The sequence below is a fragment of the Neomonachus schauinslandi genome, chromosome 2 (assembly GCF_002201575.2).
Source record: "Neomonachus schauinslandi chromosome 2, ASM220157v2, whole genome shotgun sequence".
Lineage (NCBI taxonomy): Eukaryota > Metazoa > Chordata > Mammalia > Carnivora > Phocidae > Neomonachus > Neomonachus schauinslandi.
In genome coordinates this window covers 163,356,788-163,374,795 of record NC_058404.1, presented here as the reverse complement: position 1 = coordinate 163,374,795, position 18,008 = coordinate 163,356,788, and the positions used below count along the sequence as shown (strand labels likewise).

The 18,008-nt window shown below is 37.9% G+C and overlaps 1 protein-coding gene across 1 annotated transcript in view; it reads right to left on the bottom strand.

Annotated features, from left to right (window-relative positions):
• Positions 1 to 16,014, bottom strand: part of FRYL (FRY like transcription coactivator) — a 144,645-nt gene extending 128,631 nt beyond the window's left edge. The window contains exons 1-2 of the mRNA XM_044912992.1: positions 15,868 to 16,014; positions 2,812 to 2,865 (exon numbers count right to left, since the gene is read on the bottom strand). Coding sequence (XP_044768927.1) covers positions 2,812 to 2,865; positions 15,868 to 15,987 — 174 coding nt within the window. The 5' untranslated portion in view covers positions 15,988 to 16,014. The remainder of the gene's footprint in view (positions 1 to 2,811; positions 2,866 to 15,867) is intronic.
• Between the last annotated feature and the right edge of the window lie 1,994 nt (positions 16,015 to 18,008).

Below are 18,008 nucleotides of genomic sequence, written 5' to 3'. Positions count from 1 at the left end.
TTAGGGGTTTATCCAAGTAACAAAGTGGGCTAAGTTACCCACTTTTATAATACCCACTATTAATATATAATACCCACTATTAAACTTTGCCCACATCCATTCAGTTTAGCTTATTAGCAGCTTTCCACCTTTTTCCTGCCTCCATATACTACTCACATGTGTAAAAACATGACCCTTAGTAATATCCCTGATTATACAGAAGGATACCTATGGGAGAACTGGTATGCATAACATGAGAAAACCACACCTGCCTCCTTCCCCCTGACCAGTTCCTCCTCTATACTCACGTGAACAAAAGGTTGTAAATATTGCCACTAGAATGAGTGAAGAGATGGAGGAACAGAGAAGACTATGTTATGTTAGAAACTGTGCGAAAGTAAACTTTGTATCGTTCTGATGTGGAACAGAGAATTTTATAATTACATTATTAATTCGTGACACCCACACATGAACATATTAGAAATGTGTTGTAACAAGCTTTTAAAGTTTAGAATATAGAAGCAGACAGCATAAAGATAAATGTAGTGGGATGAACAACTGCTATTCAATTTGAGGCATCCCTGAAACTATCTGAATTCTAGGTGAATATCAAATCAATTTCACAAACGAACTCAGTGTTCCTGGAGCGGCAGTTAAGAGAGGCACACCAGCCATCCTTAGCAAGCAGTCCCCAGGGTCACTCTTCATCTGGAGGATCTCGAGCAAAAAATCGCTCTTCATGAGAATTTCTGTATCTGATGCAACTCATTGCTCATAAAATTAATATTTCAAGGTATACAGTCGAACATGCTTCACTCCGTTTTTAACTAAAAAATGATGGGTTGCAGAAATACTCAAGGTCTTGTTCAGGTCCAGGACTGTAGAAAGTGCCAGTTAATGAAGATAAATTGATACCTCTAGGAATTAAACATTTACTTTTCCTAATATTTGATAGCCTTCATATAACTTCAAAATGTACTTCATCCAAGGAAATAGAAAAGAATGAAAGTTTTATTTGATTGTGTAAGCTCTTTTTCTTTTTCCTTATCTCTGCCTTCCTTTAATCATGCTTTTATTTATAATTACCATAATTTGACAGGTAAATAGTTTCTAATATAGGAAATTAAACTAAAAATAAGATTCTAATTTTATTTAACTAATTTTTCAAATTTATATTTTATTAACAATGAACAGTATCACTCAAAGGAAATCCTTTTAATATCTAAAGAAGGAACAATAAAATACCATCCGCTATTGTAAATATAAAGTTTCTACCACACTTGGCTTTTTACTGTGGAAAAAAAAAACTGAACTATGGGGCACAACTATTTAAAGTTTCATTAATCATTTACACAGAAAAAAACAACAAATGGATATATTCCTTAAAAACACTGTTTAATAGGATTTCAAATTCTGATTATACATTTATTCATTAGTGGATTTAAGATCTGAATAATCTAAATACCTTTAAAATAATATAGTAATAAAATAAATAAAAATTACTAATTAGTAATAATTAATACCTTTTGCAGTAGCATTGAGATTTGAAGAGCCTTATATAAAGTGATCTTAATATTACTTTAACAGAGAATTAGCCTTCCTATCTATGGTTTCTTCTTAGGCCAGTGGCTACTCACTAAGTGTATGCATCAGAATGCCCTAGGAGCTATTGTAAAATATAGGTGCTGGAGCACTGCTCTTGGTAATTCTGATTCAGAATTGGGTCAGAATCCAGAAAATACAATATCTTGTTAAGTGTCCACCAGGTAATTCTAGCCAGTCATCCTTATCTAGTCAATTAAACTAATATGAACATTAATCTCTGTTTCCCAGATACATAATTATGAGAATAGTAGTACAGGAATACTAGGTACAAATGGAGAGCTAATCTGGGTTATTGGTTTTTGCAAATAATATATAATAAAACAATTCTTGAATGAACATAATTATGACAGAAGAGGAAAGAATTAACATTATAGGAATATCACACTCAATTTTAGGTATTAATGTTCTATCTTAAGGTTCTGATAGCCCCAACAAGAAACAACAAAAGTTAAAAGCTAAAATACTATGGGGCACCTGGATGGTTAAGTGTCCAACTCTTGATTTCAGCTCAGGTCATGATCTCAGGGTTGTGAGACTGAGCTTCATGTCGGGCTCCATGCTAGGCATGGAGCCTGCTTAAGATTCTCCCTCTCCCTCTTCTGTCCACCCCCTTCTGTCCCTTTCTTTAAAAAAAAAAAAAAAGGTAAAATATTATTATGTGAGAATTGTGTGAATTGGTACACCAGGGAAGATTGAGGTATGTTAATTGGAAATGTTTTAAGAAAATTTCAAAGGGCACAATAAAGAGATTACCAATGAAAAGTAAAAGTTTTAAGATGCTAAATGACAGAAACCGGGGCACCTGGGTGGCTCAGTTGGTTAAGCATCTGCCTTTGGTTCAGGTCATGATCCCGGGGTCCTGGGATCGAGTCCCACATCGAGATCCCTGCTCAGCAGGAAGCCTGCTTCTCCCTCTCTCTCTACTACTCCCCCTGCTTGTACTATCTCTCTCTCTCTCTGTGTCAAATAAAATCATAAAATAATAAATGACAGAAACTAATCAAGTTCACAGATCATTCCATGAACTATAAAGTTCACAGTTCATAACTCCTTCTATTTCCTTTGTTAAAAAACAAACTACCAATTTCAGACTGAATCTAATGTGTAATGATATAAAGGATCACTAAACAAAATAAAATAATTTCTTAATATTGGATATATTTGGACCAGACTGTTAGGATGAACATTTTCCTTTCAGGAAAATATATCCCCCCGAAATTGGCATACCTGGTCAAACTGAAGATCTTCACCTCTTTGAAGAGATCTAGACAATGGCTTCTCCTACAGTTAAAAAAAAAAAAAAAAAAGCATATATACAAAATATGAGAAATCTTATATATATTAACAGATTCATGAGTTGGTTTTGTTTTTGTTTTCATTTGTAATTAGATTTTAAACAAAGGTAAGACTCCCTCTTTTTAATACACACACACACACACACACTTGCTACTACATACACAGAATACCTCTTTGGAAAAAAAAGAAATAAGTGTTTGCAAATGGGGAAAGAAATTGGATAGTTAGGATAATGGGAGGGTTGGGGACTGGGAGTGGAAAGTTGTTACTACAAAGATTTTTGTACCATTTGAACTTGCATATCACAGAACTCAAGGGAAAAGAGTACTACATAAAGAAAGAGCATATTGACAGTGAAACATGATACTTTGGTGAGGTGACCTTTCAGTATGGTTGCTTCCTATTAAGTTAAGCTTCCAGTTTAGTGTTGTGTCTTCCTTCAGCACACAACAGTACTGGAACCTTTTTCTTTTTTTAACTTTCCATTTGTTATGTTCATTTATTTGCTGAAAAAACAACTGAGTTCCTACTATGAGCAAGCAACATCCATGAACCAAAGAGGACTCAGAGGACTCATTGTGGAAAGCTTAGACCCTTTAATCTTCAACCAATGGGTCTGGGGACATAATTGGTAGTAAAGTCTCTCCACCCTCTCTCACCTGCATGTGCACTCTTCCTTGCTTGTATGAAGAAATGACTCAAAAGAGGTCAGTCCAGATTACTGTCTAAAGTTAGTATAGAAAGAGTGTCATGGGGGGGCACCTGGGTGGCTCAGTCAGTTAAGTATCCCACTCTTGATTTTGGCTCAGGTCATGATCTCAGGGTCATGAGATCAAGCCTCACATTGAGATTCTCTCTCTCCCCCCTCTCTCCCTCTCTGGAAGGGAGGAAGGGAGGAAGGGAGGAAGGGAGGAAGGAAGGACGAAAGGAAGGAAGGAAGACATTGGGGCATAAAGGGGCCTCCACCCAGTAGAAAACAAAGGAGTGAAGGAATGGGTGTGATTCTATGTTGCAATGGGTTGAGAGGAAGGGGGAGCAAAGAAAATCCTAGACAGATAGAAGTTTTGATGGACACTGGACACTCTGATGGTTAATTTTATGTCACAGGTTACCCTGTGATATTTGGTCAAACATTTTCTGGGTGTGCCTGTGAGGATGTTTTGGGATGAGATTAACATTTGAATTGGTGGACTGAGTAAAGCAGGTAAATTAAGACTCCCTTATGTGGGTGGGCTTCATCCAATCAGTTCAAAGCCTGAGCAGAGCCAAAAGGCTGACCCTCCCTGGAATAAGAAGGTACTCCTGCCTGACTACACTGAGCTAGGGCATCAGTCTAGCCCTACCCCTTTTCCCATGTCAAACTGAAACATGGGCTTTCAGACTGGAGCTTACACTACCCGCTCTCCTGGGTCCCCAGCCTGCCCACTGCAGACCTTGGGACTTCTCAGCCTCCAGGATCATGTGAGCCAATTCCTTCCAATAAATCTCTCTCTTTATACACACATACCCTGTTGGTTCTGTTTCTCTGGAGAATCCTAACTAATAAAAACATCATTTCTGATTTAATTTCCTCTTTGATCCAAAGACAGAATATGTCCCGGGGGCGGAGGGGGGGAATGTGTTCCACATTTACAAACAGCATAAGAAGGACATTATCTAAGCAGTTAAAAATACGAAGCAACAAGGGCGCCTGGGTGGCTCAGTTGGTTAAGCGACTGCCTTCGGCTCAGGTCATGATCCTGGAGTCCCGGGATCGAGTCCCGCATCAGGCTCCCTGCTCGGCGGGGAGTCTGCTTCTCCCTCTGACCCTCCTCCCTCTCATGCTCTCTGTCTCTCATTCTCTCTGTCTCAAATAAATAAATAAAATCTTTAAAAAAAAAAAAAATACGAAGCAACATCAAAGTACAACAATGGGGAATTTGGGTCAAAAAAATCATGGTATAGCTACACATCAGAGTATTGTATAGCCAGTAAAGTGACAGGTAGAACTAAATTTGTAGATTGGGAAAATGTTCTCAATGTATTAATTAAATTAGAGAATAACAGATATAATACTCTTACAAAAGGATAAAATGTATATATGGTGGTATATACATATATAAATACATTTAAAGCTCTAGAAACATATTTACCACATACTAGTAATAAAAACAGAGTAATAGGTTGTTTTGTGGTTGAACAATTAGCTTACTTTTATTTTCTGTATTTTCTACAAAGAATGCAGATTACTTCCTCTCATTCTTAAACTTGAGGGCTGTTCTTGAGTTTCCCATGCTTAGTGGTATCCAGCAAATCCATTTAATTTTAGAACAATGTAGTGCACAACCATGAAAGTTATGGTTACAGAACAGACATGTTTTAAAATATGAGAAAAAAACAATGTAACTAAACAAAATCATGAATTATGAAGAAGTGATTTTCAAATCTAGTTGTCACCAAACCTCCATGTACACGCCTGTATGTTTCTATACATTTAGCTTTAAAGATCTCTTTTTTTAAAAAATATTTTATTTATTTATTTGGCAGAGAGAGCAAGCGAGCGAGCATGAGCAGGGAGAACAGCAGAGGGAGAGGGAGAGGCAGGCTCCCCACCGAGGAGGGAGCCCAACACGGGGCTCAATTTCAGGACCCCAGGATCGAGTCCCGCATCGGGCTCCCTGCTCAGCGGGGAGTCTGCTTCTCCCTCTGACCCTCCCTCCTCTCATGTGCTCTCTCTCTCTCTCTGTCATCCTCTCTCTCAAATAAATAAATAAATAAATAAATAAAATCTTTAAAAAAAAAAAAAACTATTCTCTGTATAAAAGAAAATATTACCTGAAATTCAGAAATTAAATCATTTTAGTTTCAGTTTCTTTTTGTTCTAATTCAAACAAAATTTATAACATAATTAGTTTAAATTAAAATAGCATATACAGGGCGCCTGGGTGGCTCAGTTATTAAGCGTCTGCCTTCGGCTCAGGTCATGATCCCAGGGTCCTGGGATCGAGTCCCACATCGGGCTCCCTGCTCGGCGGGAAGCCTGCTTCTCCCTCTCCCACTCCCCCTGCTTGTGTTCCTGCTCTCGCTGTGTCTCTCTCTGTCAAATAAATAAAATCTTTTTAAAAATAAATAAATAAATAAATGAATAATAAAATAAAATAGCATATACAGTGTGATCCCCTTTGTGCATCTTCCTACCTACTTGCCTTGCTGGCTACCCCACATATACTTGCCTAACTTACTTACTGAATATAGGAGATGGCTAGGATTATGTTCAAATATATGATGGCTGTTTGGTTGACATTTTTAGGATGATTTTCTAAATCTCTGTTATGCTTTTATTGAATTTTAAATACATATTAAATGTGTATCAAAGAAAAACGAACATCATCCTTCTATAAAAGAAATGAGAATTTAGAAATATGTATATTTTGAAGTTTCTTTATCTGGTAGAGTCCTATCACCTTCTGTCATTCATGGCTAATGTTGATGAAAACACATCCACAATTATATTTGCCACTGAAATGTAAAAATTCCCAATCTAGCTACCAATGAAACATGTTCTAACTAATTTAAATGGGATCTGTGACTAACATAATAAATAAAATTTTAAAAAAATAAATGGGATCTAACTGAATTCTGGGGCACTTTACTTTCTTAATAGGAATAGGTTTTTGGTGTGTCCTTGGCACTTGGGCCTTCACACTTGGGTGATTATCTTGCAGAACAAGTTCTGTATTTCAAAAACCAAGCTACACATCATTTACATCCAACATGACGATTCTGCACAACAACACATATGCCCAATTACCTCTAAAATTTCAGTAAAACACAAAGTTCTATAGCAGTTCCATAGAACACTGTTTCTAAAAGTATCTAAAAGTTTGAAAAATAGTGAGTTAAAGGGCCTTTACTATCCTAATGTGAACTATTTATTTAAGATAAGTTTGGGGAGACAATAAGTGGCTTCTTTGCACTCATTTCATCCCCTTTTATTGTTTTTAATTTTTTTAAAAGATTTTATTTATTTATTTGAGACACAGAGATACAGAGAGAGAGCATGAGCAGGGGGAGAGGCAGAGGGAGAGGGAGAAGCAGGCTCCCCGCTGAGCCAGGAGCCGGATGTGGGGCTCGATCCTAGGACCCTGGGATCATGACCTGAGCCGAAGGCAGTCGTTTAACCATCCGAGCGACCCAGGCACCCCTCATTCCATCCCCTTTTATACTGTAAGTCTAAAGGTCTTCAGTGATATTTTGAGGACTGCTGATCTAAGTGGTTTATTACTCACACAGCATGTTTATACACTAGAGTAATGGCCAAGCAGAATTAGAGAGCTTTTCAGAAACACTTACAATGTTGTTTTATATTAATATATTTTATTTCTCAACAAACTCATGCTTCCTCAAAGATTTCTAAAGATTTGACATCCTCCCTGAGCTTTCCCTAAACCAGGAAATGGAGGAAGACTATTTTTTCCATAATAAGAACTCAGAAATGATTTTTTTAATGCAAAAGGATACTCAAGTTACCGCAAGTACAAAAACATAAAATAAGTGTACTGCACTAAACAGAAATTACTAATCAAGAACTCTGTACTAAACTCTCAATTTAATTATAGGGTGATTGAGGATGTTCTCATCATTGCTCAAGCAGTTGTGGTGTCTTGCAATATGACATTTTGAAAGGATACACCATTTAAAAAATGTTTATGCATATGCAACCCATTATAACAACTAAAAAGAATAGAAATTATTCTCTATATTCATGCATGTATGCAAAGACTTTGTGCAAGAATGTTTACCGTATTTTTTGCACAGTAGCCCCAAATTAAGGTAACTCCCAAACCGACTATCAATAGACTAGTAAAAAACATTGTTATATTCTTTTATTAAAATAATATTGAACTATTAAAAAGAATGAGGCAAATTTATACAGGCTAATATAGAATAATCTCCAATTTACATTGTTAAAAATATCTAGGTACAGGGGCACCTGGGTGGCTCAGTTGGTTAAGCGACCGCCTTCAGCTCAGGTCATGATCCTGGAGTCCCAGGATCGAGTCCCACATCGGGCTCCCTGCTCAGCAGGGAGTCTGCTTCTCCCTCTGAGCCTCCTCCCTCTCCTGCTCTCTGTCTCTCATTCTCTCTCTCTCAAATAAATAAATAAAATCTTTAAAAAATAAAAAATAAAAAATAAATAAAAAAAATATCTAGGTACAGAAACAAATACACACAAAACCTCCCATTTGTGCTTTAAAAAAGGTGGCAAAAAGAAATAAAAAATTTTTTAAAAAGGTGGCAGGTGCTAGAGATGGACAGTGTTTATCTTGATATAGAATGGAAGAGTCCTTACTTTTGTTATATAAAATTTAGAACTATTTCTACTTTTTATAATGTCATTATTTCATAATAATATAAAAAAAACTAACAATGAGGGGCACCTGGGTGGCTCAGTCGGTTGAGCCTCCAACTCTTGATTCCAGCTCAGCTCATGCATGATCTCGGGGTCATGAGATCGAGGCCTGCATTGGGCTCCACACTCAGCGGGGAGTCTTCTTGGGATTCTTTCTCTCCCTCTCCCTATGCCCCCCCTCAAATAAATAAATAAATAAATCTTAAAAAAAAAGAAAAAGAAAAAACTAAAAATGATTCTAAGGCTCCCAATCCTTTATGTTCTAATTTGATTCTTTAACTAGTATATGTATAGAGTACCAAAAGCACCATGTAGACTCCACGGAAAGCAAGAGTGTTTATTGAAAACATTTTGGTAGCATAACAATGATATGGAAATATCTCAATAATTTGCAATTAAAGAGAGTAGGCTGAACACACACACAGCCTCCATTCTCTCCTAAAACCCGACCAAGACAAGAGTAAAAGAATTTTTAGAAGACTTAAAAATTAAAACCAAAAAGGTCAGAGAGAATGGGAGAGACAGTAAAGAGCTGATGGAAAAGCCCAACCAACACATTTCACCCAACAAGAGTGAGTCCTAAGTAGGCAAGGGGAAAAGGCAGATGTCTATTCTCCACGCAGCCACTCACTCATTCACCTAAATTATTTACTGAGTGTACAGTATGCCAGGCACAGTTCTAGGCTCTGGAGACACAACCATGAGCAAAATGGAAAACAATCCCCGTCCTGATGAGGCTAAAAAGTCTAATGAGAAAACAACCAAAATATCTATTCTATTAGACAGACTTCAGGATAGGAGGCTGAGATGGGGGGTGAGATTTTAGACAGAAGGACCACTGAAAAGATGACATTTGGGTCACAACAGGGGGAAAGTGGGTGAGCCTGCCATACAGGGTGAAGGAAAGATAATCGAGTCAATAATTTGCAATTCCTGAGGATTTGGAGAACTACAGTACTCTGAAAGTGTAGGTAAAGGTGAAGTTAAAAACAAGAGGGCTGGTTGAAGAATTAAGAAAAACTGAGACCCCCTCCCTTTCCTTCCCTTCACCAGCTCCGTCTGCCTAGCAGGTTGACCATCCTCCATCCACCGTATTACCCACAGAATGGCTGTCCTTCTCAGGAAAGGGCAAAACAGAAATGCTGACTGGTGGATGCTATAGTCGAAGACGAGGTAACACACTGAAGACAGGGAGCTCAAGTAAACATTTATATACCAAATACCAAAAAACCCAGTTATCTTCTGCCTCGAGACCCCCAGAACATCAGCTAAACCCTGTCATTTGGGGTACTGGAAGGACCTTCTCTAGGGACTCTGACAAACCCCAGAGTAGATCTGACATTGATGATTCATTCAGAGATTACACACTGAAGACCACAGTCAAAAAGTCCTATCCACCCAGGTTTCCAATCTGTTTATAGTGCCTTGGTTGTAAAATAGAACAAGTTACAACGGACATACATGTAAGGAGAAGTCAAAACTTTCAGAAGAAACAGATCATATGGGGAGAAAAAATTTAAAAACAAATTACATATATGTATTCAATATTCTAAAAAAAAATAGTGGATATTTCAGAGTTGTAAAAATGCTGGGCCTAAACCAAATGAAGTCTAAATGAGCAGCTAATTGGTTAAAGCCTTTTTCTTACCTTCTTTTCTAGTCACTGGCAATCTAAAAGATTAACAGATAAGCTAGAATGTGCCCGGATCATTACCAAGGATTGATCCACCCCCTTTCAGGAAGAAAGAGACCTAAGGTATTGGAATGTAGTTTGCAAGCTGCAATTTCAATTAATGATTGCCCTTCCTTCCCCAATCTTCCCCCTAAAATGAAAATGAAGTTGTGGCTAAAAATCAAGCTCCGCTAATGTTCCAATCTTTTGGTCTCCTTATTTTATTATAACTTCTAATATGAGAATGAGAAGGCCAGTTCTCTCATTTTCATGGTAGATTAATTCTTTTAGCAAAATCCATTCACATTTGTGCTTCTACATTTTTATGTAACTTACTGTACGACTGATCACGAGACATGCTAGTCTCCTTTTATGTAACAATCCATGGATGCTAGTTTCTTTGAAGTAACCCTGCAAGAGTTTCATTCAAGAACTCAAGAGAGGGCGCCTGGGTGGCTCAGTCGGTTAAGCGACTGCCTTCGGCTCAGGTCATGATCCTGGAGTCCCGGGATCGAGTCCCGCATCGGGCTCCTGGCTCAGTGGGGAGCCTGCTTCTCCCTCTGACCCTCCCCCGTCTCATGTGCTCTCTCTCTCTCATTCTCTCTGTCTCAAATAAATAAATAAAATCTTTAAAAAAAAAAAAGAACTCAAGAGATTCATCTTGGATGGTTATTTATCACTAAAAAAATAGACTGAATAAATTTCACAGTAAATGAAATCACAATAAATAAATTTGAAGCTATCGTATAAACACTGTCACAGTATTAGATTAAACGTATCATTATCTAATCTTTTTTACAATTTAAAAAAATTTTTTAAATTCATTCCAGAGGCGGGGGGAGCAGGGGGAGGAGCAGAGCGAGAGGGACAAAGCAGACTCCACACTGAGCCCAGAGCCTCACGTGGGGCTCGATCCCAGGACCCTGAAATCATGACCTGGGGCGAAAGCATGAATCGGATGCTTAACCGACTTTGTCCTTGGTTGCTACAGTCCATTACACTGGGGGGTTTCCTGGTATGTCAGGAAGAGTAAGCAGGGAGTGCTTCTTCTAAGTACAATGGTGGGGTAAAAACATCAATTTTCTGGTGGAAACCTCACCACTATTTACCAAATTTTATAATCTCAGATTACACAGCAGCTGTCTCTGAAATTAGCTACTAAGTTACAGAATAAAATGTAGTCAGCATCAGACTATTATGAAAGAACTATTAAAAGCTCTGGCTGGAACAATGACATTATGTCTTGTTAGAAGAACAAAGGGTACACACCACAGCAATGTTCTTTCAGGCTAAAGTCAACTTAAAATACAAATCTTTACTACGCACCTTCTACTAGGCATCTACCACCACAGGCGGTGCTATAAAAGGCAGAGGAGACCTGGCTCCTGGTATCACGTAGCTCCCATCAGAGGAGATAAACATGTAAGCCATTAACATGACAATGTCAGAATCTAGGAGTATGAAAAATTATTATGATAAAACAAAGATTCGTATAGCTTGAAGAGGATCACTATGTGAGAAGGAACACGTGGGAAGTTTGGAAGGATGAGTAGAGGCTTAAAATACAGAAGAGTTAAGAGTATTTTGGATTGGGCGCCGGGGTGGCTCAGTTGGTTAAGCGACTGCCTTCGGCTCAGGTCATGATCCTGGAGTCCCGGGATCGAGTCCCGCATCGGGCTCCCAGCTCAGCAGGGAGTCTGCTTCTCCCTCTGACCCTCCCCCCTCTCATGTGCTTTCTCTCATTCTCTCTCTCTCAAATAAATAAATAAAATCTTTAAAAAAAAAAAAGAGTATTTTGGATTAAGAGATAAATAAGAACAAACACACCAGGACAAAAGAATATATAGAGGATACATTAAGTGTCATAGGAGAGACAGGATAGGAGAATCATGAGACATTATACAAACTGTAATAAGACTCTGAAGAGGCTAGAATGACCCACCCAGAACTTGAATTTATTCCATAGCAACAAAAAGTCAGCAAGATTTTTAAAGGAAAAAGGTAATAATGCTTGTTGTAGATGAAGCAAAGTCTGAGAGCAAGGCAAATGGAAAGGTGATAAACCACTTATTTACTGGTTATTGCAATGATCTAATATGAGTGAAGCTGACCCTGAGCTAGGACAGTGACAATGGCATTGGAAGAAAAAGAAAGGAGGAAGACATAAAATCATCATTTTATAAACTCAGTCAAATAAGGTAATTTCACCCATATTTTCTTTTAATGCTTTTACTCTCAAGAACTTTGTATTTCAAAATTAAAATTCCTTTAACATAATATTTGAGAGTTGACAGGACCATACCACGTGTTGCTACTGATTAAATATTTTATACAATAAAAAATAAGTATTTTATAAAATAGGTGAAGTGTTTTTTTAAATGTGCTGTGCAAGATGAAAGTTGCTGAAGCCAGCGGTGTCTGGCTGGCGCAGTCGGTAGAGGGTGCAACTCTTGATCTCAGGGTTGTGAGTTTGAGCCCCACGTTGGGAATAGAGATTACTTAAAAAACAAAATCTTTAGGGGCGCCTAGGTGGCTCAGTCATTAAGCATCTGCCTTCGGCTCAGGTCACGATCTCAGGGTCCTGGAATTGAGCCCCTCAAGGTATTCGCTGCTCAGTGGAGAGCCTGCTTCTCCCTCTGCCCCTCCCCCCGCTTGTGCTCTCTCTCTCTCTCTCTCTCTCTCTCTCTCTCTCTCTTGCAAATAAAGTCTTTAAAAAAAATAAATAAAATCTTTAAAAAAAAGAGAGAGAGAGAAAGTTGTTGAAGCAAGGCAATGGGTCCTGGAGGGTTCATTACACTATAATCTGTACTTTTATATAAACTTGAAATTTTTCATAAACATTTTTCTTTTTTCAGGTTTACTGAGATATAATTGACAAATGCAAGTGTAATATATTTAAAGTGTACAATGTGATGATTTGATATATGTACACATTGAGCTAATTAACATGTCCATATTTACCTTTTTTTTGGTGAGAACATTTAAGTTCTACTCTCAGCAAATTTCAAGTTTATAATACAGTATTATCAACTAGTCACCATGTTCCATAACTTTTTTAATGTATATTTTTTTAAAGTGGTTCCCTTATTTTTTTTTAAAGATTTTATTTATTTGTCAGAGAGAGAGAGAGAGAAAGAGAGAGAACAAGCAGAGGGAGTGGCAGGCAGAAGGAGAAGCAGGCTTCCCGCGGAGCAGGGAGCCTGATGCGGGGCTCGATCCCAGGACGCTGGGATCATGACCTGAGCCGAAGGCAGAGGCTCAACTGATGAGCCACCCAGGCGCCCCTGTTCCCTTTCTTATTGTACGGTGGTTAAGCAGGCTACTGTAGCACACTACCAAGTAATTCACAGACCACTGATGAAAGAAAACAACATTTTATAGATTAAGCACATTTATAATCAAACCTCATAATCATTAAGTCATATCTATGAGTTCTTGTAATCCTTATTTCTAAGGCAGACCTTTATATACATGCTGTAAATATATTCTCACTGATAAAAACAAAATCATTAATTTGTTACATATAAAGCAACTGCGGAATGATTTAAATTGAATACAGTGAGCTGCACAGTTTTAAAACATACATTTTGGCTAATGATCTCTTGCATATTATTATTTACTGGACCTCACATACACAAACAGTAGTTTCTTCTCTACTTAACGACAAGAAACTCACTCACAGGCATGCGCAGACCCACTCACATACCTTGGCAATCTTAGCAATGTTAATTTTCTTAGTGAAGTAAGACTTAAGAACACAGAACAATACCTCCTTCAACTTCTCACCTTTCTTAGGTCATCACCTATTCTCCCTTCTCTTCCTTTCCCCCTTTCCTTCCTCAGTAGGAAGTACAGCGAAGTGAGTCAGCATACAGGCTCTGACGCCATTACTGTGCCTAACTCCTCATTCTGCCACTCAGTGGCTTTGAGCTTCAGGCAAGTAGCAAACCCTTGGGGTCTCAAATCACTGGTGAAAACCTATCCCTAACCCAGCTGCATCAGGAATAAATAAATTTCAGCTGTTCAATCCTCCACCACCATCTTCATTGTGATCATCCTGCTTTTAGCTGACACTGTGATCTTGATACATCACATATCCAGCCCCTTCAAACTCCCAAAGTTATTTCCTAAAGTTGTATCACCCTACTAAAACTGTTCTGAGGCTGTTTAATTCCCAAGTCCAGCAACTTTTCCCAGTGTTCCTTGTACTCTTCCCCTCTGTATCATTTGACAATAATAATGCTATTCTACACTCTCTCTTGATCATCATCTGCTCTTTTGGCTTTATCACCCTCTCATAGACGATGCCAAAATCTCTATTTCTGGTCATCATTTCTGGTCACTGACAAAGAATTCCCAGCTACCAATAAAATAATTCCACATGGTTTACATTACCAGTATCTCAAGCTTACCATTCACACAAGAAAAATTATCTTATTCTCCTTTCCTACCCCAATCATATTCTCATGTTCTTTAATCTAATGTCATCTCTTCTAACACTTCAAAGAACTTTTAACCTTCACTTTCCCTCAAAACACCTACTCCTATTTGTTGAGTTCTACTAATTCTGTTATCTTACTTTCTTCTCCAACCACTTCCACTGTTAATGCCCTAATTCAAGACTCTTTTCATTCCAGTCTTAATTATATAGAACAGCTAAACAGTAGTCTCTGCCTTTAAAGATTTTATTTTTAAGTAATCTCTACAACAACGTGGGGCTCAAACTCACAACCCAGAGATCAAGAGTCATATGCTGTACCTACTGAGCCAGCCAGGCGCGCCTCTAGTCTCTGCCTTTAATCTCTTCTCCCTGCTAATGTCTAACCACTGTATTATCTATCACAACAACCTTCAATAACCCCTCAGAATCTGACTCAAACATTTGTTTTCAGTCTTTCTCTTCCTTCCTCTTTACCATAAGCTCTAATCACATGGAGCTTCTCAGACCACTTAAGTATGCCTCATGCACTATACGTCTAAAAATAAGTTTACTGTTTTATTGTAAGTTTGGCAACTGCCATATCATCAACTTGCAGAATATTCTAGATTTTCCTTTATTTTCTCTTATGTTTTATCTGTTTCAACAATCCCCTTCAGTGAAATCATTTTTGTTCTTTGGTGACCTGCAGTAACTTATCAAGGTGGATTCTAAAGTCATTACAGCTTTCTAGATCACAACTTTACTAACTTATCTCTTAATTTTTTTTTAAAGATTTTTTATTTATTCATTTGAGAGAGAGAGACAGAGAGAGCACATGCAGGGGGAGAGGCAGAGGGAGAAGCAGACTCCCCACTGAGCAAGGAGCCCGACATGGGACTTGATCCCAGGACCCCAGGACCATGACCTGAGCTGAAGGCAGATGCTTAACCGCCTGAGCCACCCAGACGTCCCTTACCTCTTAATTTTTAAGACTTTATTTTTTTAAGAGCAGTTTTAGGTTCACAGCAAAACTGAGTGGAAGGTACTGATTTCCCATATAGCCCATCCCACACTTACCTAGCCTCCCCATCAGAGTGGTACATTTGTTACTACTGACGAAACTACAGTGACACTTCCTAATCATCCAAGTTCTGTAATTTACACTACAGTCGACTCTTGGTGTTGTACATTCTGTGGGTATGGGCAAACGTATGATGACATATGTCCACCACTGCAGTATCAGAGTAAATTCACCGCCCTAAAAATCCTCTTTCTTCTGCCTATCCATCCCTCCATTCCCAGCCCCTGACAGTCATTTTACTGTCTCCATAGTTTTGCCTTTTTAATAATGTCCTACAGTTGGGATTATACAGTATGTAGCCTTTTCAGATTGGCTTCCTTTAATTTTTTTTCAAGTACATTATTTCCTTCAGAAATTTTGTTTATAATGGTTAATAGAAAAGTTAAGAAAATATTTCAGATTTATAGGTCAACTCTACTCACCAAGGGTTCAGCCATTACAACTTCAATTTTCTTTTCAGCTTGAACAGCAAATTCTGCAAAGAGGCTCTTGATGACATATTCACCAGGCTTGACATCTGGGTCAATCGTAATGCTTGACATGATGATATTCTTTTTTCCCAAAGTGGAATGAAAGTTGGAAGAAGCACAGTACTTATTCACTTTGCTGACTGGTGCTGAAGCTAAAAAGAAAAGAAACAAAAGAACTCTAATTATCAACACAATAATGAGACCCACCATAACAACCCTATTTAATATGAATCCTGCCCCTAAACCCCATCCAGATCTCCCAATCTGTATTATCATATTCTATTTTTTTATTACACTTGCTACATTCTAACAAATTGCCCAACTGTAATTTAGTTATGTATTATTTATTATGTATTGTTCTTCTCTCAACCCTACTAATGTGAATTTCCTAAAAACAGGGATTCTCTTTTGTCTTTTCTGTTCATCAATGAATTCATGAATTCCAAGTGCCTAGAACAATGCCTGGCATATGCTGGGTATATAATAAATACATACTGAATGAATGACTATGAATTCTAAACAAAGTGATGTGCAGTGAAGGAAATAAAACAGATGGGAATAAAGGAAACAGGATTGGTTAGGGCACTGAAAGATACTGTTTTGGAAAGCATGATTAGGAAAAGGCCTCACTGAAGAAGCTACATTTGAACTCATCTGGAGGATGAAAAAGAGGCAGCAAGGCAAAGCACCAGGAACAGAAAGCGCTAAATTGAGTGAGCATATTTGATACATAAAAAGAAGACCAGTGTGGCTGGAGCTCAAGGGAGGAAGCAGGGGTGACAGGCAATTTCAGATGAGGTCAAAATCATTAGCCAGGGATTTAGAACTTTGTAGGAAAATCAGATTTTATTCTAAATGAAATTAAAATTCGGTGAAAGTTTTCACTTGGAGAGGGATAAGATCTGGCTTCTCTTAAAAGATCTCTCCAGCTCCTCTGGAGAATGGACTGGAAGGAGACAAAGGTAGACTCAGGAAAGCCACTACACAGGTCCAGGTGAGATGATCCTAGCTCAGGGTAAGAGGATGGAATGGCACAGGAGAGAAGGAAAGGACTTGACATTTGTCATGTGTTAGTGAATTTGGCATCAAGGTGAAGGAAAGGAACTAGCAATGACTTGTAGGATTTTTACTGCAATTGTTCAAAGGAGAGTGGCACCATTTACTCAGCTAGGGATGTCCCAGGGCCTGGCAAATAATACATTGCACCAGCTGGGGCACAAAAAGAACACACACTGACTGCTACAGGCTCTTTATCTTCACAGGTTTTGTCCTCTTGACTGACTGGCTTATCACTCCGCTCTGTCAGCCGGCTGCGTAATACAGACCATTCCATTCCTGAACTTCAGCTTATGTCATCCCTGTGGCCTAGAGTATTCACTGAAAACCTGCAAGTTTGTATTTCTCTACCCCAACCTGATCTCCAGGTCATGCCCTTTCATAAGCTGTCCCCAAAGCAAACCCTTCCATGAAAACGTAAGCAGAACACAATCGAATGCCGAATTTCTGTATGTGTGTACATAACTATAGAACAAATTTATTCTAAATACCTACTCTCCAAACTCATAAACTGTTCTGTCAAAAAAAAAAAAAAAGAACCCTATTCTACCAAACATAGTGTGCCAAGATAAATAAAAGTGACCTGTGATAACTCCAAAATAAAATTCTAGGAAGTAATGCAAAATACAAATATTTTACTTCAGAAAAAATAATTGCAAATTAAGAAAAAAACATTTTTGAAAGAATTTCCAAATATTTGGATTCCCTCCATGCCCTAGTCATAATCTTTGTTTTTCCACAAAACAGAGTATTTTTCCTCCAAAACTAAGATTAAAAATTAGTCACACATGATGTTTATATATTTAAAAATAATCTAAGGAATATTCCAAATTGTTAATATTGCACCTAAAAGTAAGTATCTTTGTATCACATCAAATTAAAATATATTATGTATTGTATTCTAGAACTGAAATTATATAATAAGAACAATTCAAAACAAAAATTCACAGTCCTTTGAACACAGTACACACTATTTATTTTAAACAATGACCTGTTTGTTTACTCTGTTTCAGGATCCAACATTGTGTATTATAAAA